The sequence below is a fragment of the Bufo gargarizans genome, chromosome 4 (assembly GCF_014858855.1).
Source record: "Bufo gargarizans isolate SCDJY-AF-19 chromosome 4, ASM1485885v1, whole genome shotgun sequence".
Taxonomy (NCBI): Eukaryota; Metazoa; Chordata; class Amphibia; order Anura; family Bufonidae; genus Bufo; species Bufo gargarizans.
The window spans coordinates 79,502,289-79,529,733 of NC_058083.1; the positions used below are offsets into that span (position 1 = coordinate 79,502,289).

A 27,445-nucleotide genomic window follows, 5' to 3' on the forward strand; every position below is an offset into this window, starting at 1 on the left:
TTCAGTGCCAAGATGTGATCACTTTTGCGGTTGCAGGTACATAACCTGAGGCTGCACTACTGAGAGAATTTGATGAAAACCTGTCCCATTCTGAATTCTATCAGCCTCAGTATTGTCATTGCATTTACATGAACTTTTTTTAATGTCTTCTTTTCATCCATTGATGTCAATGGGGAAATCTATAACAAAGAAAAAAAAAAAAGATTAAAAACCTGTTTGGGGTAATGCATCAAAGTTCTACACCTGTTTCCTGGTGTAGAAAATTTGCACGGAATGTCTTTGTGTGCAGTTTTACACCCCCCTCCTCATTTGGGAAGTGGGTGCGGTAAAGCATGCCAATGAGTGTCACAAAAGATTTATCATTGCCAATTTTGTAAAAAATTGCAGTGTCACAAAGTTGCCCCAGTGGGGAGTTAGGGATGGCGTAAAAAAAAAGCAGAGTAGCATTTTTAGACACAAATGTACAGTTCAGAGATGCCCCATAATTGTCAAACACTGTGATGTGTGATAAATTCAAGCAAAAACTGACTTTTATTACCCTAATAATAAATTACCCCCATTATGCCTGACTAGAGTTTTATAAATCCAAATTGGATACCCAATGGATAACAATTAGATTGAAAACGCTCTTATGTGTGAGGAAGGAAAGAAAATGATTACACGCTTACACATTAGTGTGAATCATAGCTGCTATCCAATCAGATGTTAGGCCTGGGCTACACTGCGACTTTTTGTATCGCAACTGATTGATTTCAACTACTGAACTACAGCCGCAGTCCCCAAGATTGCATTCAACTGAATACATTCCTTTGGACTGCCACTGTAGTTTAATAGTTAAAATCAATCAGTCATGTTACAAAAAGTTGCAGTGTAGACCTAGCTTTAGTCTATAGTCATGACAGGGTTAATGTTGTAGACCAATGATGTTACTTACTGCTTAACAGTAAGGCTACTTTCACACTCGCATTTTGTGCGGATCCGTCATGGATGGATCCATTCAGATAATGCAACCGTCTGCATCTGTTCAGAACGGATCCGTTTGTATTATCTTTAACATAGCCAAGACGAATCCGTCTTGAACACCATTGAAAGTCAATGGAGGACGGATCCGTTTTCTATTGTGCCAGATTGTGTAAGTGAAAACGGATCTGTCCCCATTGACTTACATTGTGTGCCAGGACGGATCCGTTTGGCTCAGTTTCATCAGACGGACACCAAGTCTTCAAAGCGGAATGGAGACTGAACTGATGCAAACTGAGGCATTAGAATCAGGGCCTTTACAAGGATTTTTGCACACACAAGCAAAGCTACATTTTGGCGCTTCCGCCCCCCCCCCCCCCCACCACCACCACCACTCGGTGGGGATGATGTAAAAAGGAGGGCGTGATGTGACATGGAGGGGGCTGAGAAATGTGACATGGAGGGAGGAGAGATGTGACATGGAGGGGGCTGAGAAATGTGACATGGAGGGGGTTGAAATGTGTGATGGAGGGGGTTGAAATGTGACATGGAGGGGGATGAGAAATGTGACATGGCGGGGGGAGAGATGTGACATGGAGGGGGCTGAGAAATGTGACATGGAGGGGGTTGAAATGTGATATGGAGGGGGTTGAAATGTGACATGGAGGGGGGAGAAATGTGACATGGGGGGTGATGTGACATGGAGGGGGAGAAATATGACATGGAGGGGGGAGAAATGTGACATAGAGGGGGAAGAAATGTGACATGAAGGGGGCTGAAATGTGACATGGAGGGGGATGAGAAATGTGACATGGAGGGGTTTGAAATGTGACATGGAGGAGGGAGAAATTTGACATGAAGGGGGCTGAAATGTGACATGGAGGGGGATGAGAAATGTGACATGGAGGGGTGATGTGACACGGAGGGGGAGAAATGTCACATTTCAACCCCCTCCATGGCACATTCCCCCCCCCCCATGTCACATAACCCCCCCCCCCCCTCCCTCCACGGCACATTTCCCCCCTGTATTAATGTTGTGTAAAAATAAACATTATGCTCCTCACCTGGACCTGTTCCCATCTGCAGCAGCTCCCCTTCTCCTCTATGTGGTCCTGGTATCTTCTCTATGTGCTCCCGACAAGACTTTGAAGACCTTTCCCACTCAGCCAATCAGTGGCTGCAGCTGTGTCATGTGTCAGACCAGTGCCTGACACGTGACACAGCTGCGGCCACTGATTGGCAGAGTGGGAAAGGTCCTCAAACAACTTGTCAGGACTTGGGAGCCCAGAGAAAACATATGAGGACCACGACACAGAGGAGAACAGCCGCAGGAGGCCAGCGGCATGCAAGTGATTAATGAAAAAAAAAAAGTTTTATTTTTCCGCCCCCCCCCCCCCCTTCTCAGTGCCCTAAGGCGACCGCTTGGTCTGCCTTATTATAGCACCGGGCCTGATTAGAATGCAAACTGATCCGTTTTGGACCACTTGTGAGAGCCCTGAACGGATCCCACAAACGGAAAGCCAAAGCGCCAGTGTGAAAGTAGCCTAACAAAGTTTCATTCTTGATACAGGTAGCAATGAGCAGGAAAGATTATAAAGAATATAGAAAAGATATGTGACGATAAGTTCACATCACTATTTGGTTTTCCGTTTTCCTGATCTGTCAGGAATACTGAAGAAGAAAAAAATTGAACCTGTGAGGAGGACTTTTTCTCCCATCAAAAATAATGAAACTGACATAAACAGAGGCAAAATGAGCAGATGCTCAAAATGCTCAGTTTTTTATTTTTAATTTTTTTTCTGTTGGTTCAGAAGAACGCAAGACAAAACAGTGGTGTGAACTCTCCCTTATTCATTTAACAGTATATGGTATAAAAGCTGCAACCATAATGTTCTTCTATACACATTAAAGTTGCAGGAGCATGAGTAAGGGGCCGGATGGGTTTAGTAGTACTCACGGTTCTGACACTCCCTAGGCTCCTGCAGTGATGTAAAAAAGCCTACCTTTCTTCCCTGAGGGGCATACTCTCGGTCTGGGATTATCTTATCTGATGGCAGTTAAGATGCCTTTGATGTCGAAGTTTTGAGGTACACGGCAGGGTCCTGGTTTGTGACGATAACACTTAGAAGTGTAATAGTAATGTAGAAAGCAATGAAGAGGCAGTTGTGCAGCAGAACCGTTCTTTACTGAAAACTTCAAAGGCAAACAGATCTGAAGAATGCTTAGCATGCAAAGGACTGGTTGTTACACACAATGCACTTTCCACAAATGATTTCATGGCTGCACAGGTAGTTAATAGGCCAAAGCATCTTTTTAAAGTAGTTTTCCTTACTCTGCAGTTGTACACATAACTATAAGCATCCAGGCATGGGGTGTAACACCTTACCTTTGGTAATCCAATGCAACCAACAGTGTAGTTACCTTGCTTACTCTGGGGCTGCCATGGTAGCATTCATTTGTTGATACTACCAAGACAACCTCAGAGCAAGCACAATATTTACATTACTTCAGCATTTTAGAGAAAAATAATATCTTAATTTTTCTGAGAACCATTTGCACTGTTTCAACATGAGCTACCATTCTGTAGATTAGGGCAGCAGACCGGTGTGACGTGGTCACACTGGGACAGATTTACTATTAATAAACACCATATACTGCAGTTATTAAGGGTTTTAGACATTATTTCTTCTTTTTTAAAAAGAAACCCTAGCTTAGCAGCGAGTGGGCTTGCTAGCAGGAAAGGGATCACAGCTTAAAAGGTGTCACCACATCCAAAATTTGCTCTAAAATTGCAGCACAAAAATCAGGCCCAAAATAAGCCAACATATAAATAGTATCAACTTAAACTTAAACTGTGACAAATGCAACCAATTTATCATCCAACATCAGCCACTGTGATCAATTTGACACTTCTTTAGACTGTCTGAGTTTACACTGTCTATCTAAAGAAAAAAGTTTGAGACAATGGACTATAGAATATGTTCCGTTTTCATGTGCTTGGATTGGAACATGGTTGGATTTAATACATGAACTTCATTTTGGGACTGACGAGAAGAAAATGTGGAAAGATAAAGTAATGTCAGTATATGCTTCCTACTGAAATCGGAGATACATTTTGGGCCAAATTTATCATTACTCTGACAGCTCACTCCACTTTCACATATGGCTAAAGTCAGTTTTAGCCAAGTCAGATTTATCATCAGCCCTTTAAGACTGTAATAAATGTGGTTTGACGGTAGCAGTTTATCCATCAGTAAGCAGCTTTACAAAAGTCGCACATCTTTACGAAAAAGTCGCACATTTTTATGAAAAAGTCGCACGTTCTATTAAAAAGTCTCATAAGATAAGCATGGTCCTCACTGGAGAGAAATTGCGACTTTTTTGCGACTTTTTGCGACCTTTTAAATAGTCCCAATAATAAATCTGTCTAGAGATTCATTTACATAAGAAAACACGCCCACTTTCAGAAAACTGGCGAGCATAGTGCAGAGCAGAAAAAAGTGCGCTAATTTGTGCGCAGTTTTAGCATTTGCGCATTTTTTGGGGACTTTTTCACTCCATTATTCTGACCTGAGCTAATGATAAATCTGGCCCTTTGTCTCTACTTTTATTTGTACATTCTGCCCCACCATCTCATGAATACATCTACTTTCTATATGAAAACTGAGCATAATATAAAGATGCAGCCGAGCTAAACTTGATGGTTAACTCATTAAGTAAAGAATGGCAAGAAAAAGATAACTAATTTTTCAATGGATTTCAATGGCTTTTGTCACGAGATAACCAAGATAAAACTGTGCCATGTGTTATCTGAGTCAATTTTAGCTTGGCTACATCTGTACAGTAGTCATAGCTCTAAACAACATCTTTCTGCATATTAGATAATTTGCTCTTAAGTAATACTTATAACTGTTAAGTTGGTGGCACGTGCCCATCGCTGCTGCTCTGTGTCTATTAGAAACATTACTCATTGAACAAATACTCCCATTTTTGCCTTCACTACTACTCCCCCTCCTCTCTTTGCTCTGTGTGCAGCTGCATGGCTTCTAATTGCTAATCAGCATTTTCTATAACACTATGCTGCAGGTCTCATTTTCTTGCCTGAGCAATTAGGTTTCTAGCCTGCTTGGTGTTTGCCAAGGTGTTTGTTCTCTGTTGTCTGCCCCTATTCCGACCTGTGCCTGTCTACTGTTGTGTTCCTTAGGCTACTTTCACACTAGCGTTTTTCTTTTTCGGCGCTGAGTTCCGTCCTAGGGGCTCAAATCCGGAAAAGAACTGATCAGTTTTATCCTAATGCATTCTGAATGGAGAGTCCGTCCCTCAGGATGCATCAGGATGTCTTCTGTTCAGTCTTTTTGACTTATCAGGCTTTTCAGAAAAACGTAGCATGCAGTATTTTTACCTCCGGCCAAAAATCCTGAACACTTTGACTGAACGCCTGATCAGGCTTTTTTCCCATTGACTTGCATTAACTCTGGATCCCGCGCCGTGTGTTCAGTCAAAACGGATCTGGCTTTTGTATGTTAAACCCGAAAAATAGGAAAAAAAAGTCCATAAATGGCGGATCCGTTTTTTCCAATGCATTTTTCCATTGTGATCGAAAGCCTGATCAGGATTCAAATGTAATCAGTTTTCACACGTTTTTCCGGATCCGTCGGAATTGAACGCCGGATTCAAACAACGCTAGTGTGAAAGTAGCCTTAGCTGCCAGCCCTGACCTAGGATCTGTTTGTCTTGTTCGTATGAACTGTGCCTGCTCCGACCTCATCCCGTTACTGATTATGAGTTTTGCCTGATCCTTTGGTGCTCCACACTGTGTCTCTGACCACCGTGGGTCAGCTGTCAACCATACTAGGACTAATACAAGAGGTAGTGGCCTGGTGGCTCCCCTGCAGTGAAGTCCAGATCTCTGTAGAGGGAGTAAATGGTGAATAGCAGGGGACTGCCAGGATAATGCACTTAGGTTTAACCCAAAGTCAAACCAGTTGGTTGACAAAGTGGTGTCATACCCACTGCTGTAACAACTACTGCAGGCTTTGCCATTGCACTACAGTAGGGGTGGCCTTTGTAAGGATAAGAGCTATTTCTAAAGAGATTTAAACCATAATGAGCCTTGAATGAATAATGCAAGTTGTATAACCATGCATTGTATTGAGTCTCCTGCAGACCCATCACATACGTATCTTAAATACATTGACACTGTTTCTCCTCATTGACAATCAGATTAGGCCACTGGAAACCTGAAAGTGAATTTGTGATTTGTATAAACTTCACTATCCTTACCTCATGGTAACAGCCAAGCAGTTCCACATCATCTGTCATCAGAGGAAAGGAAAGATCATACAGATTTCAACCTGCTCAACCTGTTGTTCCCCTAGGTGATAAGACAATGGCAGAGATTTATGATAGTCGCATATACCCAACCCCCAACTGCCCTCATCAAATAAACTTGCATGATGGGTCAGAATGTGCCTGCTTATGTCAGACTCAGGAGAGTGAGCTTTTGGCCTACAGCTTTCTCAAGGCTATGGCTGTGTTTAGCCATGGAAGAAAAATCATTGATGACCACAGCTATCCAGTGCTAGCACCATGGCAGATAAACATCTTGGCCACTGTGAGTGTGTCATGTGGTTAAAAAAAAAAGTGTTTAGCTAAATGCATTCACCTGAATAAGGCTTCCAGTAGAGTCAGGCTAGCAGAATGTTTTTGGATCGCAATATGGTCATTCCTAATATATATGTCCTCCTTTCATTCATGTCATGGGGCATGCTTTAACACCACCTCTTCCTATTTTGCCAGGAGTGTCAATGAAAATTAGAGATAGTCCCTGCAAATTCCGGACAGTTGGCAACTATGAAATAAAGTTATGTCAATCAAATAGCTATTCCATAAAAAAGAACGAACTCCACGGCACTTTCCCCAAAAATTTGTTTATTCACAAAATAGCAGAGACATTTCAGTCCTCTCAATGGGACATTTCTCACTGAGAGGACTGAAACATTGCTGCCATTTGGTGAATAAACACACATTTCTTTGGGAAGTGCCGTGGAGTTCGTTCTTCTATTCGCTATTTGGTTGTGGATTGCCTTTACAGCCGCCGGCACCCATTTTTACTTATTGTCTGCTCTGCTGCCTGCAAATTTATTTTTTAGCCTGTAATAAAGATATGATGAATACTGACAAATAGTTGACAAAAGTAACCCATATACTTCCCTAAAGACATCTCTTGTAAGGCAGATTAAGGGCCCTTTCTTCACGGACCGAGGTTTGGGCTAATTATCAAGAACAAACATTCATACCAAAACTTGTTCCCCAAATTGGCTCATGTAAATTTGCTTCTGATCACCTTACAAATGTAGTAACGCTCATTTGTTGGGTGATCATCTACTTCATATAGCATTACTGTATGGTGATAATTGATCGTAGTAACGATCATTCATCCCCATGCATCACCCATTAATGCTACATGTAAATACAGCTAATGAGCGGTTAATGATTGGTACTAAAAGTTTTTCATTCCAGTCATTGCCCACTCTCTCAGCTTTCCTTTATAATGCAGTAACCAGAGACGTAGCTACAGGGAAGTAGGGGCTTTGGGGACCGAACTCAGAAGGGGCCTACCTAGAAGGAGGACTAAAAATTTTTATTGTCAGGGGCCAGGCCCCCTTAACAGTATTATACAATGACATCATATACAATGGCACTGTAGGAAACGGACGGACTGGCTGCGGGGCCTTGTCTGAGAGTGTGAACTTGACTAGCCTCAGGAGTGGGGGTTGCACATGAGTTGGGAGTTGCAAAGAAGTTGCTAGGGGGGGCCCGTTCAAAAATTTGCTGTGGGGGCCAGTCATTTCTAGTTACTAGTGTTGAGCGCGAATATTTGAATTGCAAATTTTTTTCTCGAATATCGTAACTTCGAGATTTCACGAATATTTAGAATATAGTTCTATATATTCGCGAAATCGAATATTATTATTTTTTTCATCAGAAAATATGATTTCTCCCTGCTTCTTGCTTGTGAGTCAATAAGTCATTGGCCCACAAGCAACTTAAGCAGGGGGGAATCATGTTTTCATATGGAAAATAAAATTACCAATATTCTAAAAAACGAATACATAGCAATATAGTGAATATATTCGTTATTTAGAATTTTGGCATTATCTGTACAGTTGTTCGCATACTCCTCCCCGACAAGCGTCCCCGTCACCATGGGAATGCCTGTGGGTTAGAAAATACCATCGGATCTGAGTTTTCCCTGAGATCGTGAAAGCTCAGTTCCGATGGTATATTCTAACGCACAGGCGTTCCTGTGGTTACGGGGACGCTTGTCGGGGAGCAGTATGCCAAAGTGAAATAACAGTACACATAAATTACAGTCTATATGTGTTTTTGACGAATATTCGTAATATTGCTCTAACTTCGTCTTTTAGAATATTCGTAATATTCTAAAAGACGAAGTTAGAGCAATATTACGAAAATTCGTAAAATACACATATAGACTGCAATTTAGCTAATATAGTGCTATAGTAATTTTTTTAATAGTGTATATATTTTCCAATACTGAAGTTCAGAAGAGGCCAAAAAAAATTTGACAAAAAAATAAAGATTATAGCACTATATTAGCTAAATTACAGTCTATATGTGTATTTTACGAATATTCGTAATATTCTAAAAGACGAAGTTAGAGCAATATTATGAATATTCGTAAAATACACATATTAGCCTAGCTATAGTCAATGTCATAGGAACGTTGCCTTATACTGTCAAAAGAAAAATCGCAATACGCAAATAATTAAATCGTATATTATTTGCGATAAATCAAAAAATGACGAATATTCGATTTTGACGAATATAAGACGAATATTCAATCGAATATTCGCGAAATCGAATATGGCACCTCCCGCTCATCACTACTAGTTACGCCACTGGCAGTGGCGGTATGAAAAAGATCAGCAGGAAATCCTGTCTCCATATAGCCTCCATGTATACGTTAGAGACCTTATGGTGCCCGTATGGGATTGGCGTGCAAATTACCGCTAATTGCTGGGCCTCACCTGTATTTGATATTTCAAACGATAGCCAGATAAACCAAATGCATATCCCATGGCCGGGCAGCACCCTGGGGCCCACATGACGTTTCTGTACCTTATCTCACTTACTATATTACTGCCATTCTATAGTACATTGCTGCCAATATCAATATAATGAAGAAAAGGAACCAAACAAAAATCCTTTATCTCCAGAAAATCATTCATATGTGCTCAATAGCTAGCTATTACAATGACTTAGCATCAGTAAAAGTCTGAAGGAGAAAGTGCATTATTATTGGAACAACCTTTTTAATTGTATGGTAGCATTACAGCAAAATCCAGTTATATTAGGGGGACGCATTGAACAGTGGAAGATGACTTAATTGCCATTCAGGTGAATGAACCGCTGATTTTACATCACAAGAGACACATGTCAGGTATGATCATTGCTGGGTTATATGGTGTCATTATGCTATGTGATCCACATGTATACCATATTATAGCATATTACAGGCGCTAGTGCTGTATTGTATCTCCTTCTCGGTCAGTGAATTTAAGAGGGTTTTTCTTGGAGTAAACAGGTCATCAATATCTGATCGGTGTGGGTCCGACTCCCAGCACCCCTGCCGATCAGCAGTTTGAAGAGACAGCAGCGCTACTTAAAGCTTACCAAGCACAGCGCCGTACATTTTATAGTGGCTGTGCTTGGTATTGCAGCCCAGGTGCATTCATGTGAGCTGCACTTAGGCCATGTGACCGATAAACGTGATGTCACTGGCCTATGAAGAGGTGGCAGCACTCACCGGTCTCTTCAGTTGATCGGGGGAGGGGGGGGATGGTGGGAGTCAGACCCCCACCAATGAGGATAGGTCAACATTATTCTCCCAGAAAACACCTTTAAACTTGTTAATCCTTAAAGTGTATATTCTCCCTTCCACACTATGTTATTTGTAGCTCTAAGATGATGTGGCGACTAACTTCTTCATATAGCTTAAACAGAGGCATAACGCTAAATCCCCTGTGTAGACATGGCGGGGGGAATTATCAAAGCCATATGGCACTTTTCTGGTGTACAAAAGGAACACATTTTTGCGCAATTGCAAATTTGAGCAAAAACTTTTGTTGGGGGTTTTTGCCATTCATTTGTTTATGCTGCTTTAAAAACAGGCTGAAGCTTAGTGGAAGGCGGTGCGATAGCCTCAGCTCATCTTATTCCATTGGACTTTTTACTACAACCCCAATGATAGTAAATCTGCCCCATAGAGTGAAAGGGGTATTCCGGGAGTTAAATGCAGACGACCTATACTCAGGTCTACTACGGAAAGCCTGCAGGACTCGTTCGAACACCAAAGCCTCTTCAAACCGTGGATTGGCGTGAGTTGGATTCCCAGCAATCTGATTTTGGTTACCTATCCCGAGGATAGGTCATCCATATGTAACTCCTGGAAAGACCCTTGAAGCCACCACTAGGGCAGATAGGAACTTTCTGCATACTATGTAATTATTGAGACAGATTTATCACAGTGACTCCCGCTGTACAGTAAATTTGGTTTATAGATGGATTTTTCCTATTAGTTGGCCTACTTTGTGATAAAACTTTGTGTCGCACTTGTGCAAAACAGTGCATCTTATGCAACATCCTTCCCTGCTAAGCCATGCCCCCTTCCTGCTAAATCACACCTTTCAGCGGGAAAGATGCAGTAGATTATTCTTTTTTTTACTTGCTTTAAATTTAATGTACCAAATTACACTAGTGAATGCATCAAATTTTGGCGCAACTCATCCCAGAATTCAGGCATGGCCACAATTGTAAATGGTGGGGTCAATATTTTTTATTGAGCACTATGGGAGCTCCCCCTAGTGGTGGCTGCAGACAGAATTAAACCATTGCACTCTTGTAAGGAAAAGGGGGGAATTTGGTGTCTTATAAAACGGATCAGCACAGTATTTTTTGGATCTATGAGAATAAAAAGAATATAAATGATAGGTACACTATAAAATAGACTAGTGTCACCCAAATAAAGTGGCACACATTTACCTGTGTCACTATGTATACCTGTTAGTTACGAATCAGTTTACTTTCTTTGGAAGGGAACAAGTAAGCCATAAAGAACTTATTAGAATGTATTTGTAATAACACAACCAAGCCAGACAGCCCCATTGACTCTGCAAATGATTATGCTTGTGTGACGTACACTATGCAGCTAGTAATTGGTTGAATCAGCTTGTTATGTCGGCAAGGCACGTGTAGTGGTGCTACTGTGGCACAAAAAAACCCGGAGAATATTAGATTATCTGGCACAGGAGAACAAATCTGAATCTATGGCCAACGTAAACAGGTGTCTATGCAAGAGGAGCTCTCATACATATGCTGTGAGGATCATAATAAAAAGCTGCATAAAAGCCTACAGCAATCAGTCATTAAAACGTCCTTCCTTGAGACATCTTATTCCCTAACAAAAGATTTTATTCTTCCATGTGTTTCCAGGCAGTGCTCTCAAAGGGAACCCATCACCATGATATTGTGGTAAACCTGCAGGCAGCATGTTATACAGCATGATGAGCTGAGCAGATGGATATAGTCTTTTGTAGCTTCATGTAACCCCTTCTTGACAGCGATTTCTTTAATCTTTTTTTTTTTATCCCACAAGGGGACTTGAAAATCTGATCCCCTGATTGCTGGTGAAATACAGTGTATTACTGCTGTTAGCCTATTAGGCCCGGCCTCTGACAGCTCCTGAACCAGAGCCATCATCCCACTGTGTATATACAGTAGATGACAATGGCGCACTTGTATGCCCTATGTGAAGAAGGTGTTAATTATTGAATTCAATATATAAACAGTGTGCAGTATACTCCCTCTAGTGGTGGGTGAAGGAAGTTCTGTATCAGAATGATGGAGCTCCAGCTCCTAAAAAGACATTATGAAATGGATCAGCAATAGATTTTCAACTTAAAACTGGCATAGTGCTGAATGGTGGGAAGTCCCTTTAAAATGTTGTCCAGTTTCAGGAAGAAACCAGATAAGCACTTAAAGGGGTATTCCCATCCCAGACAATGGGGGCATATCGCATTTGCGGCTGCCCTCCATTCATTTCTTGGTGGTGGTTTGGTGGTGCCCAGACTCGGGGAAACTCTTGGTCTTCCAGCCACCGCTCTCCCGCTCTGTTCTAGATATAGGTGCAGTTCCCAGCGGTGGGACCCGCACCTATCAGACAATCTTAGCGCTATGCGCCTATTGTCTCAGATGAAAATACCCCTTTAAATACTTATCTCACAGATCCCGCCCTACCGCTCTGGTTCTCCCAGCCGGGTCTCTATTTACCTGGCTGCAACAGTGATATCATGTCAACAACACAAGACCGCTGCAGCCAATCACTGGTCTCCTTAGGTGCACTGCTGTATTGGTGTGTAGTTGACATGACATCACCACTGCAGTCAAGTAAAACGAGCTCAGCTAGGAAAACCCAAGCGCCAGTGCATGATCTGTGAGGTAAGTACTGACCTGTTCTTTATATCAGGTGAAAGGTGAATCCCATGGGTTTTCCGGTTTCCTCCTGAAACTGGACAACCCCTTTAAGGTAAAATCGGAGAGTAAAAAAAAAAAATATATATATATATATATATACATACATATACAGTGAGGAACAGAAGTATTTGAACACCCTGCGATTTTGCAAGCTCTCCCACTTAGAAATCATGGAGGGGTCTGAAATTTACATTGTAGGTGCATTCCCACTCTGAGAGACAGAATAAAAAAAAAAATGTTGAACACCTGAGAAAATCAGTGTAAATATTTGGTACAGAAGTCTTTGTTTGCAATTACAGAGGTCAAACATTTCCTGTAGTTCTTGACCAGGTTTGCAGACACTGCAACAGGGATTTTGGCTCACTCCTCCATACAGATCTCCTCTAGATCTGTCAGGTTTCAGGGCTATTGCTGAGCAACACAGAGTTTCAGCTCCCTCCAAAGAGGTTCTATTGGATTTAGGTCTGGAGATTGGCTAGGCCACTCCAGAACCTTGATATGCTTCTTACGGAGCCACTCCTTGGTTATCCTGGCTGTGTGCTTTGGGTCGTTGTCATGTTGGAAGACCCAGCCACGACCCATCTTCAATGCTCTGACTGAGGGAAGTGGGTTGTTGCTCAAAATCTCACAATAAATGGCCCCATTCATTCTCTCCTTAATTCAGTGCAGTCGTCCTGTCCCCATCGCAGAAAAGCACCCCCAAAGCATGATGTTACCACCCCCATGCTTCTTTTACCTCCAAACATGACGAGTGACGTTTAGACCAAAAAGTTCTACTTTGGTCTCATCTGACCACATGACTTTCTCCCATGCTTCCTCTGGATCATCCAGATAGTCATTGGCAAACTTCAGACATGCAATGCATGATTTGAAACCATGACGGATTAGTGTTCTGCTGTGGTCCCAGCTCTCTTCATGTCATTGACCAGCTCCTCCCTTGTAGTTCTGGGCTGATTCCATACCTTTCTTATAATCAGTGATACCCCACGAGGTGAGATCTTGCATGGAGCCCCAGTCCGAGGGATACTGACAGTCGTCTTTAGCCTCTTCCATTTTCTAACAATTGCTCCAACAGTTGATATCTTTTCACCAAGCTGCTTGGCAATTGCCCCATAGCCCTTTTCCAGCCTTGTGGAGGTCCACAATTTTGCCTCTGGTGTCTTTTGACAGCTCTTTGGTCTTGCCCATGGTAGTAGTTGGTGTCTGACTGACTGTGGGGTAGACAGGGGTCTTTAAAGAGCTCAGACAGGTGCTACTAAGTTAGATTAATGAGTGAAGTAGAGGTGGACTTTTTAAAAGCACAGTAGCAGGTCTTTGAGAGCCAGAATTCTTGCTGTTTCTCAGGTGTTCAAATACTTATGTTCAGCAAGACAAATAAATTCTTTAAAAATCATACAATGTGATTTCCTTATTTTTTTTTATTTTTTTATTCTGTCTCTCAGAGTGGGAATGCACCTACAATGTGAATTTCAGACCCCTCATGATCAGAAATTCATAATATAATATAATAGTGTGTTATTACATTTAATTTTTGATAATCTTACCATTGCATACTATGTTTTGCATGGCTAATGATTAGATGCAGATTTCAGGTGAGGAATAATAAGACATAATACAATAATACTCTAATTATTAAAACTCCCTTGTAGTTCTTTTAAATTTGGAGAAGACAGAGCATTAAAGAGAATGTCATTTTTCTCTTAAATGTTTTATGCCAGCATGAAAGACCAAGCCTTACGAAAGCTGAGGCTGCTGTTAGTGGGCACTTTATCATGACTCGATGCAGGGAATCTACATGATCTACAAGCACATGATCCAATAGAATAAAAAAAATTAAAATAAAAAATAATAGAAGAAAACAGTGAAAAGCTAATTTCACAATATTCACATTCCTTTCAGAATCCTGACATTGATGTGGATGAAAATGGAACACTGGACCTTAGCATGAACAAACAGAGACACCGAGATGGTTGCTGCTCCATTCTAACTCCACTGGAACCAATGTCACCACAGCGGCAGGCAGTGATGAATAGCCAGTGTTTCCAAATGAATGAGAGTGACTGCTGGGACTTACCAGTAGACTACACTAAAATGAAACCCATGCGGATAGATGAAGATGATTCCACAGATATTCATGTAGGTTTCACCCATATCAAGGTCTCAAGTGCAAACGAATTCATATAGCCGTGTGCCAGTCTTTAATAACCAAGTGGAGCCATTCCATACATTCGTAGAAGCAGCCTCTTTGTGACCTCCTCCAATATGTTTGAGAAGGCAGTACAGCATTTTAACCAGAATTCTTGAGACATAAAACATGGCCAAAATGGTTGCCATCAGTGTGACTGGATGAAGACTAAAGAACTGCAGCAAGACGTCACGTAATCTAGGTTGACATATGTTTTTCTAAATGCATTAAAAGGACACGTCTGGATTAGTAACTACTTACATTTCCCATGAGATAACACTTGTGGATCATCATGTCCTCTATCTCTAAGCTTTGCCCTGTGATGCCTCATAGAAATGTATGAATTAATGGTCAGCAGACTGCAATGAAGGTCCATCTTGGTGTTACCAGGTGAAGGGGTGTCCATGCACAATCTGACATTGGCAGCACTGATTGGATAGTGTCAGACTGTGCAGGGGCATACCCTCTACTGGTACCACCTAGAAGGACCTTCATTGCCGACTGCTAGGAATGGCACAACACAGAACCATAAGAAAATATCCTTCAGAAGTGTTATTATATAGGTAATGCAAGTAGTTACTAAAACAAACAAGTAGAAGTGACAGTCAGGAACGTACACAAATCTCATAGGGCCTTATAGCAAAATTTAGTATGGGCCCCGAATTTCCCAGTATGGGTGCATGAAGCACTCGCAGCAATGTAGAAGGCAAAGCGCAACTCCCCAGATATCTGACAAATTTACTTTAGTTTCTTTATTTGAACATAAGACATTTAAAATAAAAAATTATAATGCAAAGAAGTCACCCTTGGCCTCACACAGTTTACCTGATTTGTATGTCAAAAAAGTGGAACAGGAGCTTCAGAAACATGGCACTCATTCTGACCACCGTATTTCTCATTGTATTTACACCAGACAACTGGAATACATACAATGATAAATTCTCCCTCATACAGTTCTAACTCAGCTTCCCTTCACATAATGCATTACAAAACTGTCTGCTTGCAGCCACCACTAGGGGGAGCTCAGTGCATAGCAATTTATACAATTACTGAAATGCTCTCTTTGCATTGTGCTCCCCTAGTGGCAGCTGCATAAAAAAGCACTGCTTTCATGTCGGGAAGAGAGAAACTCCGGCACCGTAGCAGTCTTGTGGTCTTCCTCCACTGAAGGTAGTTCACTGGAGACAGGTGCTTTTTAATAAATAAGACTCACTGTCAGTCTAATCAACCCATGCACAAATAAGAATAATAATGATCTTTTTATGGTACCGATTTAACAACTTAGTGGAAGGATCAAGAAGAAAGAGATGGATAGTCAGGAGGGAAGGGAGGAATTAAACGGGCCAAGGATAACATCATGAGAATGGAGGTTCCAAAATTCTCTATAAGAATGCAACAGTGGTTCACAGGGTCAGGAGGAAGATCAGGAAGGAAGGCATGTTGAATCCAAAGTGCATGATTCTTCTTTCCCCCAACAGCTACCCTTGAGGGAGAGTCTGGATATCTCCATGCACATTAATTGGTCTGCTGATATTTTTGAGGAGTGTGGTAATGGTTTATTTCCCTCTCCTCATTGAAAACACATGCACAGTAGCTTGTGGGAGCTCAGGAGAAATATCTGTTGGCCAATAGCTACCTAAAGTACATGGGTCCTGTCATTTGTTCTTGCCCCTGCCTCATACTCTGCCAATATTATCATTGCACCACTACCCTAAAGGATCCCTGTTAGGTCCAGAACTAGGGATATGAATGTCACGTCCCCCTCCCACCCTGTGCTCATTCACAGTATTCCCATTTTGTGAACCATTGTAGCTTACCTTAGCCTGTTAAGCTATTGCCGTGGACTATGTTTAGCCAACGATTTCACACCTATAGTGTACTCTGTTTGTACTTGATTTTATAAAAATAAAAAATAATAAATAAAAAATGGAGCAAAAAGGTGTCACACCGAATGGTGCATTCCATGAACCTAATGCATACATCAAATCTTTAACATCCATGAGCTGTTCTTCAATACGTTATGCCTCATTCAATAAAAGTCTATCACATCTCATATACAGCATGTGTCATACATATATCATATACTGTATAGAAAGAGGCACTATTGGGGAATTCCGGGAAGAGGGTCAATTACTGAGGACTTCCATCAGTTAACTAGAGTGGTCAGCAGCTCTCTCTGGATGACCCAACATGTCCATGTACTACATGGAGAACCATCAAATTCCATGTAATGCTTAATTTCTCCTGTTGTGGCGCTATAGGGGTATTAAATACTTTCTCCCAGCATATTACAGCTGATCACTGGAGGTTCATTATGATCATTTTATGCTTGGGGTAACCTTCTGAAAAAGGATTATGAAAAGTGGAAACCTCCTTTAAAAATGCCGTCTGTCACTACATACCAATATGTCAAATAGTTGCCAGCAATCATTCTGCGTTTGTAAGCAGAGTCCTGTATGTTTCTGGTATCTCCAATCCTCCCAAAAAATACTTTTTATTACCTCTTTAGTGCATTGAGGGTGGTGCCATAGCATCTTGTTGCACCTAGATGCTCGACTCCCTGTCTTCTATTCCACCCCCCACCACTGCCCATCTGCTCAGCAATCCCCATCTCTTTACTGCGCATGTACAGAACACAATCCCACAAGTCTTCAGGTACTGCCTTTCCTGTCCATCAGAATGTCCTCTCTAAAAATTATTTTTTCAAAGGGTTGACAGAATATATGGAGATGCCAGAGACATCATGGGACAGCTGTTGACTGTGGACATACAATAGTCGTATGTTGTGACAGATACCTTTTAAAGGGGTATTCCCATATCACACATTGATGTCATATCTCTAGAATATGCCATCAGTGTCAGATGGGTGCAGGTCCCACCTATGAAACCCCCTCCTTTCTCTAGAATGGGGCCCCCAAAGTGAAGGAGAGCAGTGACTGCTCCCCATTCACTGCTATGGGAGTTCTGAAAATAGCTGAGCCAGAGCACTCAACTATTTTTGGAAGTCCCATCTCGAGGAATGGAGAGCATGCTGCACATGCATGGCTAAATCTCCATTCACCTCTGTTGCACTGCTGGAAATAGCTGAGTCGAAGCACTCGATTAAAGAAGTCCCATAGCGGTGAATGGAGAGCACACCACACATCATTCACCGCTATGGCACTGCTGGAAATTGCTAAGCCAGCGCTAACCCATAGCTTTGATATAAGGCTAGTCGGGCATGTGCGGCCGAACTCTGTTCACTTAGGGGGTCCTACTCTGGAGAGTGTAATGGGTCATAGACGTGAGACCTGCACCTTTCTGACACTGATGGCATATCCTAAAGTTATGCAATCAATGTCTGAGAAGGGAATACCCCTTTAATGACCCCAAATAACAACTAGATATACTTTGAAATGAACATAACTTTTAATGTTCATAGGAAATATCTACTGGATTGTATCTTGCGTATGTTTTAACAATGCAGAAATCTACATATTTGAACTTATTTTTGTCTTCAAGGCTCTGTGCTTACCTACAGCCAACACTATGGAGGAGGGATAAGATACACGACTAAGGAAGTGACTAATGTTTATGTAGGAGTGTTATATTTTCAGTTATATAGTACAGTGCGATCCTATGCTGAACATGTTCCTACAAGGAAACCATTCCCAATGTTTAACTTCTCAACACTAACTACTTGTGAAAACTTTAAAGGGAACTTGCCATGTTGAAGATGGTGTTTCAGATGAAGGCATTATTCTATAGAGCTGGAGGAGCTGAGCATATTGATATATCGTTTTGTGGGAAAAGATTCAGTATAACTTGCATTTTATTCATTAAAATACCTACTCATTTTGCGCTTTGAAGTCCAGGAGGCGGTCCTATCAGTGATTGACACAGTCATAGTGGGAAGGCTGTCAATCACTGATAGGACCGCCTCCTGGACTTCACAGCCCGGAATGAGCAGGAATTAAAATTAATAAAATACAAATTTTACTGAATCTTTTCTCACAAAACTATATATCAGTCTGCTTAGCTCCTTCTGCTCTGTAAAATGCTGTCTGCAGATTATTTAGCATTTTCATGGTGACAGTTTTTTTTTAAGGATGACACTGGCCAACATTCTCAAATATGCAGGTAAAATAGCACTTATATTGGAATTGTTTTAACGGTCTCAAGCCATCACAGAGTGTAAGTCCAGATAGTGGTCAGTAACATGTGCTCCAGCCATGTAATACCAGCTCTCAAGTTGCTGGTAAACTAGATCTCCCAGTATTTATTATCAGCCACATGGGTAATTGGCCCACAGGCTGTCAGGGGAAGCATGATTTCCATTAGATGAAGATAGGATTACACCTTCCCACCCAACAAAAAAAAAACAACTTTTTTTACATGGGTAAAAAGGGTGGTGTAGTTCGGAGCCGTGACTTAACACAGAATGCTATTTGACACCAATGGTTTGTTCATACTTTGAGTTTTCTGGCATTTTTTAAAATAATTTATTCCTATCATATTTTAAATAAATTGCAGCCAAAATGATGGAAAGGCATCATGTGTGGACAGGTAATGAGCTCTAATGGAGAAGCAAATAACCACAAAGCTAGAAAAATTATATCCTCAGTGCTGCCCCCTGAACAGTGTAACGCTATACAGGAGCCAAGTTTGCCCTGGTTTGCCATACTATTTTCTTTTTTTTTTACTTATTGAAACTAATAAAAAATGTATTTTCTGACTGTCAGAAATCTTTTCCATCTGTCAGAAATGTATTAGATATTGTTCTCTAGTAATAGTCTTAATCGATGTTACTGTATCATGTAACTGGTATTGCTAGAAATATAGTCTGTATTTTACTCTGTAGATTGCATATGGACAGGATATATATAAACTTTATTGATGCTTGTGTGTTTGTGGTGTGTAAATGTCAGGTTATAACATCAATAAATGGCCGAATGGCTCAGCTACTTAATCCCTTTCTTGAAGAAAAGACCCCCAATATTGATGGAGGGGAGGTGATAACATGCACATAAGTCTATGTTACCACTTTCCCTGGGTTATTTACAGTTATAGAGGGACTGCAGGAAGTACCGGTATACTTGTCCTCATCTCCCTTCAGCCTGCCACCACCTTCCACACTTGCCACACTTTCCTCTTCCCATCTGAGGTCATAGCCGACTGAAAGGAAGGATACTTCTACCTGCTCTGTCTCAGGCTGTATATAAACAGCTTGAGATAGAGCTTTTAGAAAAAGGATCCAGAGTATGGTTTCCAAATAATATACGCAAAATATATATATTTTAAGGCTTAGATTGATAGCTTTAAAACAAGATCTGGTTCATATATCTAGCTGATATACAGCCTGAGATAGAACCATTAGTAGAAAGCAAGTACGGTATCTTATATCTCCTTGGTTATTGAAGGGACAATTACTGGCAATAATTGGCTTAGTTGGAGATCACCGTATTATGAGATGCAACAGCTTTTATGACCCCACAATGTTACACCACTGGTCTTACAACCGTGAACTAAGCATTTTCTAGATTTCTAAATATATTTCCTTTTATCCACATCTTGAAAGTACTTTATTATGCATTCAGTGATGAAAAGTTTTGATTTGTGCTTAGGTATAAAAGGAATCAACATCAACATTGGTTCAGCCTTTACCTGTCTATAAAGTATTGTGCTTTCTTTGAGTTGCCATAGTGGTGTTACAGACATCCTGTCATGTGACCTTCACTCAGGGGCATAACTTGTTATCATGGTGGAGCTCAGTTTTGAATGGGTCCCCCATCTGTTGCAACAGATAGACCTGTACCGATTTTTTGAAATAACAAATGGTGCACTGTGCTATTAGCACCATTCTAATAGTAGGTAACATTAATAGCGTAGCGCACCATGAGGACGTTTTATCAAAACTGGTGTACTCACTGATATCTGAAGTTTGGATGAGGATGCAGGTGACAGCCTCCTCAGACTCACTTAGTGCCAAAGAGGCTCGGCCTTCAGATGAGCAGACTGTGCACTCTTCTGTGTCCTGTAGGCAATGTGCTAATTGGTGGAGCAACTTTCAGTCACTGAGTTGGACAATACAGCAGATCAGTGATTGACAGGGAGCTCCACCAATCCACAGAAAGTGTGGATTGGTAATCAAGTGAAAGGGATGTTGCAATGGAGGTAGAGTGACAAGTCGCTCTTCCCCACGGACTCAATAGCAGTTACGTAGTCTGCCTCTATTGATGGTATGCCACTACCTTCACTCTTGAATACCCGTCCATTAGAGTGAAGGTCACATCACAGAATGCTCATGCACGGAAGAGTTAGTCTGTTGATGCTTCCAAGGCAACCCCAGTGTAAGGGCCTCTCGAAGAAGGGCCCGAGTTCCTGAATTTACCATAGCTGGACTGCTTTGCTCTCCTAGTCCCTCCCTCTCCTACATGATTGACAGGACCAGACTTCTGTAGCATCATCACGCTTGGTCCTTTCAATGAGGTTCTGTGAGAGGAAAGTGGAGGCGGAGATATAGTGAACCTATCAGCTCAGGTCTGCCCTTGGTGCACTTAAAAGCTTATTAGCATAGTTAATAATATACATTTTTCTCTGAGTTGTAGCAGCCGGTGAAGCACATGGTTATGTTTATAATACAGGGAGTCCACCCTACCAAACATTATGCCCAGTTTTGCTGATGGCAATTTCCCTTTAAGCATAGTACTCTTGTTAGTGATTAATTATCTATCTATATTTTGTAGCATGACGATCTGGATCCATTCCATGATGCCCTTGAAGACAGAAGGTACCCTGGTGAAGTTACAATTCCAAGCCCTAAGCCCAAATATCCTCCGTGCAAAGAGAGCAAAAAGGACTTAATAACGTAAGAATTTTATGACTTCAAAAAGCAATACTTTTTATTTTATGTTATTTTTTTACTTGACTATTACATCTAGCCATGACACAACCACAACTGTAGGATAAGGTCCCAACGATATCACAACAACCTAAAACAGTGGCTACTTTTCCCATAACTTTTGACAGATCACAAAACCCTTAGTGCACATCCATAGCCCAAGCTCAGTTGGTGCTGTATATTCAGCACTTTGATAATTTCTCGATTTTTTCCAACCAGTACTTAATGCTATGAACCTTTATAATCATCAACTTGTGGTGAGACAACAACTAACGTTTAGGCCCTCTTGAAATTTTAGACAAGTTGTTCACTGAAATCAGTGGTCATCCACACAACTCATTGTTTATAAGGGAGTGTCTAAGAGTTACATACATCGCTTCAAACCTCCCTGACCTCAAAGTAATGTATATTTTTTCAGAAGCAAAGCATACACTAGGTAATCACATAAATCTGTACCACACCTTATGTTATTACAAAAAAGAAGAATGCCATCCATGTCTGTCCATGTGAGTGATTATACTTTGTATATGCTTTCTGTATGAACAGGGATACAGTATACAGTGAAGTCCCCCAGGACCAGGAGCCACCCTGGACTCAGAGGTTAGCTGTAGCTACAGAATCATGCCTTGAGATGGCATTTGAAAAAGGCCTTCAAAGTAGTAATACAATCCACATAATCTAAAACAATTAATTACCAGATGTTGATTCAGTTACATATTTATACCCAGAGAATTCTTGTACAGTCACTCAGAATTGAGAAAGCTCGTTGGAAGAACGAGTGAAACGTTTTTAAGAAATCTAAAGTAAGTCTAGTTGCCTTGATTTATTCTTTACAGGTAATGGAGGTGATCGCTGCATGTAAATGCAGCTCTTCGCCTCCACCGATGAGAAGGCAGTTATCGGGAAAGAACAGTTAATTCCCAATACTTTCTCGACACGTCAGGCCGTGCAAATCTAGCATTACTCTTCTAGTACTGCCGTGTAATGTAAATTTTTTAATTATCTGTCATTCACCTGCTAGAATCCAGGGCCAAACTATCAGACTTTGGGGATTCTAGGGTTGAAGGAATTTACTGTTGGAATTTTTAACCCAAGAAACAATGGGGAAAAAAACCTATAAAGATACAGACAAAATCAAATCAAATGAAAAAAGTATTAATACAAAGCCTGAATATTATGGTGACGGATTTCTCTCCACTGATCCGTCGTTTATTCTGCCGACTCCAGACACAGTAATAAATGTCCCTCGGCTCGGAGCTGCCGTGTGACTGTAACATTATACATTGCATTTACATAAATGGCTCCATTAACACTGAGCCATCCATTTGTTGGTGCGGAGCATTCATCACAGAGGCGTGGAGTCACATAAATATAGCTGTCCTACATTGGCGAATAATAACCAGGCATTTATTGGCAGTGAAAAGTTTGTGAACACCAATTTGCACCTTTCAAAGTCTCTGTTGTTCTGCGCCTCTGATCTCCAGTCATTTGACATCACATGTTCATTCACACATCCAACTATTCTTGTCATAATTGATCATTAATGATGGCCTGCTTTATGATCTATGGACGTTTAACTCATTGTAATAACGGATGCCTCTTGTTTATGTGAATACATATTGAATTATATTTCTCTAATTGTATTTTTCAGCCAGGGGGTCTATAGTTTTTGCTGTTCAGTTATAAAAACTAATGTGTTGCTATATGGAAACCATCAACAAGCAGGGTTACTGCAGATGATGATTTTTTCTTTGTACTGTATTCTTGTTGTAGGTTGATGATTCCCTTATATATGCATTATGTATTCATGTGTTAATTGGCCAGGCAGGAAAGACACATTTAGACTGCCCAATTGTCGGGTAGTTCGTACAAAATGACCTTGGGTGCGGACATCTCAATCATCATTTCTGGGCAGCAGATAAACAGGGATCTGCTGCTCAGAAACAATGAATTTATATTAGGGTTGAGAGATGGTAGCAGCCATCTCTCATCCCTATACAATGGAGACGATCCCTACATGTAAATGGAGCTGTTCACCTCCACTGACGAGCGGGCCATTATCAGGAAGAAACGCTTCCTTCCCAGTAATTGTCTAATCACTGGCACAATGCAAGTGAGCCTTAAATGGGTTGTCTCACTTCAGTAAGTGCCATTTATCATGTAGAGAGCGGTAATACAAGGCACTTACTAATGTATTGTGATTGTCCATATTGCTTCCTTTGCTGTCTGGATTCATTTTACCATCACATTATACACTGCTCGTTTCCATGGTTACAGACCACCCTGCAATCCATCAGTGGTGGTCATGCTTGCACACTATAGGAAAAAGCACTAGTCTAAATGCACTCCCATGGTCCCAGCCACCAGAGAGGCTGACTCTTTTTCCTATAGTGTGCAAGCATGGCCACCACTGATGGATTGCAAGGTGGTCTGTAACCATGGAAACGAGCAGTGTATAATGTGATGGAAAAATGAATCCAGACAGAAAAGGAAGCAATATGGACAATCACAGTACATTAGTAAGTGTCTTGTATTAACTTCCTCTACATGATAAAAGCAACTTACTGAAGTGAGACAGCCCCTTTAACAGTCAATTAGGCCAATAGCAGATAAACAGCAGGACGCCATTGTTCATTCAAACGGCTAAACAGATGCTTAAAATAAGGGAGCATTCTGACAACCGCGTTGTGTTTTGCGTTTTGCAAATTGCAGATCCGCAAAAGATGGATGCCGCCCTTGTGCATTCCGCAATTTTCCCATCATAGAAATCCCTATCCTTCTCCGTGATTGTGGACAAGAATAGGACCTGTTCTATCTTTTTTGCAGTGCCACGGAATAGAGTAACGGATACAGACAGCACACAGTGTTCTGTCCCCATTTTTTGTGACCCCCATTGAAATGAATGGTTCCGCAACCATTGTGGGCCTGATGTGCGGACCCATTCATACGGTCGTGTGAATGAGCCCTAAGAATAACAGATCCGTCAGTAACACATTGCTGATGGTTTCAACAGGCATTTGTTTTTTGTTTCTGAATTAAAAAAGGAAAAATTTAACAGAAAATTCATTAAAACAGAACTCACTGGGCTATAGCACCACTTTATGATCAGTGTGGGACCACCAATCCTGAGAATAAAGGGGAGGCAGCACTAGTATAGCACTACTATCACTTTCCGGCAGTTTAATGAGGCTGGCAGCCATTCTGCTGGGAGCATCACTGTGCAGGAAAAACATACAGGGTCATGTGCCATTTTTCTGGCACATGATGTGCCTAAGTAATGTAGAGGCGCCAGTCATCGCCGGCCTAAATCTACGCTAGCTCCCTTGCTGACATAGATTTAGATCATTTTCTACGCTTAAAACAGGTGTAGAAAATGATAAATGGGCCGACCAGTCCGACCCCGCCATGCACCCTTTTTTAGACCAGGTCTAAAAAGTCCTGGGTCTTTTCCCCATGAGTGGGGAAAAGTCACAGATTCGGCCGCAAATCCCCATTTGCGCCAAAACTGCAACCGATATATGCCAAAAGTTGGCACATATCTAATAATAAATGACCCCCATAGTGCTGCGCCCCCTTTTTTTTTCAGGACCGGACCTCCACCCACCATACAGTGATAGCGTATGCGGTATGTTACAAAGGTGTCATATTTACACATGCCCATCATTAGACACTAGAAAAATTGTACATGCGAGATGCAGAGATGGCTCCCATGTCCTAGCCCTTTATCTACAGTTGCAAGAAAAAGTATGTGAACCCTTTGCAATTATATGGATTTCTGCACAAATTGGTCATAAAATGTGATCTGATCTTCATCTAAGTCACAACAATAGACAATCACAGTCTGCTTAAACTAATAACACACAAAGAATTAAATGTTACCATGTTTTTATTGAACACACCATGTAACCATTCACAGTGCAGGTGGAAAAGTATGTGAACCCTTAGACTAATGACATCTCCAAGAGCTAATTGGGGTGAGTGAGGTGTCAGCCAACTGGAGTCCAATCAATGAGATGAGATTTGAGGTGTTGGTTACAGCTGCCCTGCCCTCTAAAAAACACACACCAGTTCTGGGTTTGCTTTTTACAAAAAGCATTGCCTGATGTGAATGATGACTTGCACAAAAGAGCTCTCAGAAGACCTACGATTAAGAATTGTTGACTTGCATAAAGCTGGAAAGAATTATAAAATTATCTCCAAAATCCTTGCTGTTCATCAGTTCATGGTAAGACAAATTGTCTATAAATGGAGAAAGTTCAGCACTGCTGCTACTCTCCCTAGGAGTGGCCGTCCTGTAAAGATGACTGCAAGAGCACAGCGCAGACTGCTCAATGAGGTGAAGAAGAACCCTAGAGTGTCAGCTAAAGACTTACAAAAGTCTCTGGCATATGCTAACATCCCTGTTAGCGAATCTACGTATATACGTAAAACACTAAACAAGAATTGATTTCATGGGAAGATACCACAGAGAAAACCACTGCTGTCCAAAAAAATACATTTCTGCACTTTTACAGTTTGCACAAGAGAACCTGGATGTTCCACAGCAGTACTGGCAAAATATTCTGTGGACAGATGAAACCAAAGTTGAGTTGTTTGGAAGAAACACACAACACTATGTGTGGAGAAAAAGAGGCACAGCACACCGACATCAAAACCTCATCCCAACTGTGAAGTATAGTGGCGGGAGCATCATGGTTTGGGGCTGCTTTGCTGCATCAGGGACCGGACGGACTGCTATCATCGAAGGAAAAATGAATTCACAAGTTTATCAAGACATTTTGCAGGAGAACTTAAGGCCATCTGTCCACCAGCTGAAGCTCAACAGAAGATGGGTGTTGCAACAGGACAACGACCCAAAGCATAGAAGTAAATCAACAACAGAATGGCTTAAACAGAAGAAAATACGCCTTCTGGAGTGGCCCAGTCAGAGTCCTGACCTCAGCCCGATTGAGATGCTGTGGCATGACCTCAAGAAAGCGATTCACACCAGACATCTCAAGAATATTGCTGAACTGAAACAGTTCTGTAAAGAGGAATGGTCAAGAATTACTCCTGACCGTTGTGCACGTCTGATCTGCAACTACAGGAAACGTTTGGTTGACGTTATTGCTGCCAAAGGAGGTTCAACCAGTTATTAAATCCAAGGGTTCACATACTTTTTCCACCTGCACTGTGAATGTTTACATGGTGTGTTCAATAAAAACATGGTAACATTTAATTCTTTGTGTGTTATTAGTTTAAGCAGACTGTGATTGTCTATTGTTGTGACTTAGATGAAGATCAGATCACACTTTATGACCAATTTGTGCAGAAATCCATATCATTCCAAAGGGTTCACATACTTTTTCTTCTAACTGTAAATACCCTGGCCAACGTAGAGCAGCTTTTTGGCACCAGTTGGCCATACTCTGCCCCTGCCCTGTACTCCCCTGTTCCTACCGTGCCTTCTCTTACTATAGTTTTGTGTACTTTTTTTTTTGCAGATTGTCTGGCTGTCCACTGGCAGATAAGAGCATTCGGAACATGATGGCCACTAGTTCACAGGAACTCAAGTAAGGGAGCACATTGTCTGTCTTTCTGTTGCCTGCGTTTCAATCACATTCTATCATCGGAGGATATTTGCATTCGACTTATCTGGCGTGATGTCATATTGAGCTGCCTTAGTCTGTAGAAGTAACGGTACTCTGAGCAATGCTGTGAAATTAAATATAAGCTTTATCCAGGGTATCGTAAAGCTTTGCATTAGCTGCAGGCTGCATGGCTCTGTATTTCCATCTGTTTTACTGCTGCTCATATAACTTGTCTTTATTCTATCCGGATTTTTACTTATCTTTAAATCAGTGAGGTTAATACTCTCTAGA

The 27,445-nt window shown here is 41.3% G+C and overlaps 1 protein-coding gene across 1 annotated transcript in view; it reads left to right on the forward strand.

Moving 5' to 3' along the window:
• Positions 1 to 27,445, forward strand: part of MYT1L (myelin transcription factor 1 like) — a 246,292-nt gene that overhangs the window by 170,683 nt on the left and 48,164 nt on the right. The window contains exons 13-15 of the mRNA XM_044290651.1: positions 14,419 to 14,655; positions 21,430 to 21,551; positions 27,068 to 27,136. Of these exons, the coding sequence (XP_044146586.1) occupies positions 14,419 to 14,655; positions 21,430 to 21,551; positions 27,068 to 27,136 (428 nt within the window). The remainder of the gene's footprint in view (positions 1 to 14,418; positions 14,656 to 21,429; positions 21,552 to 27,067; positions 27,137 to 27,445) is intronic.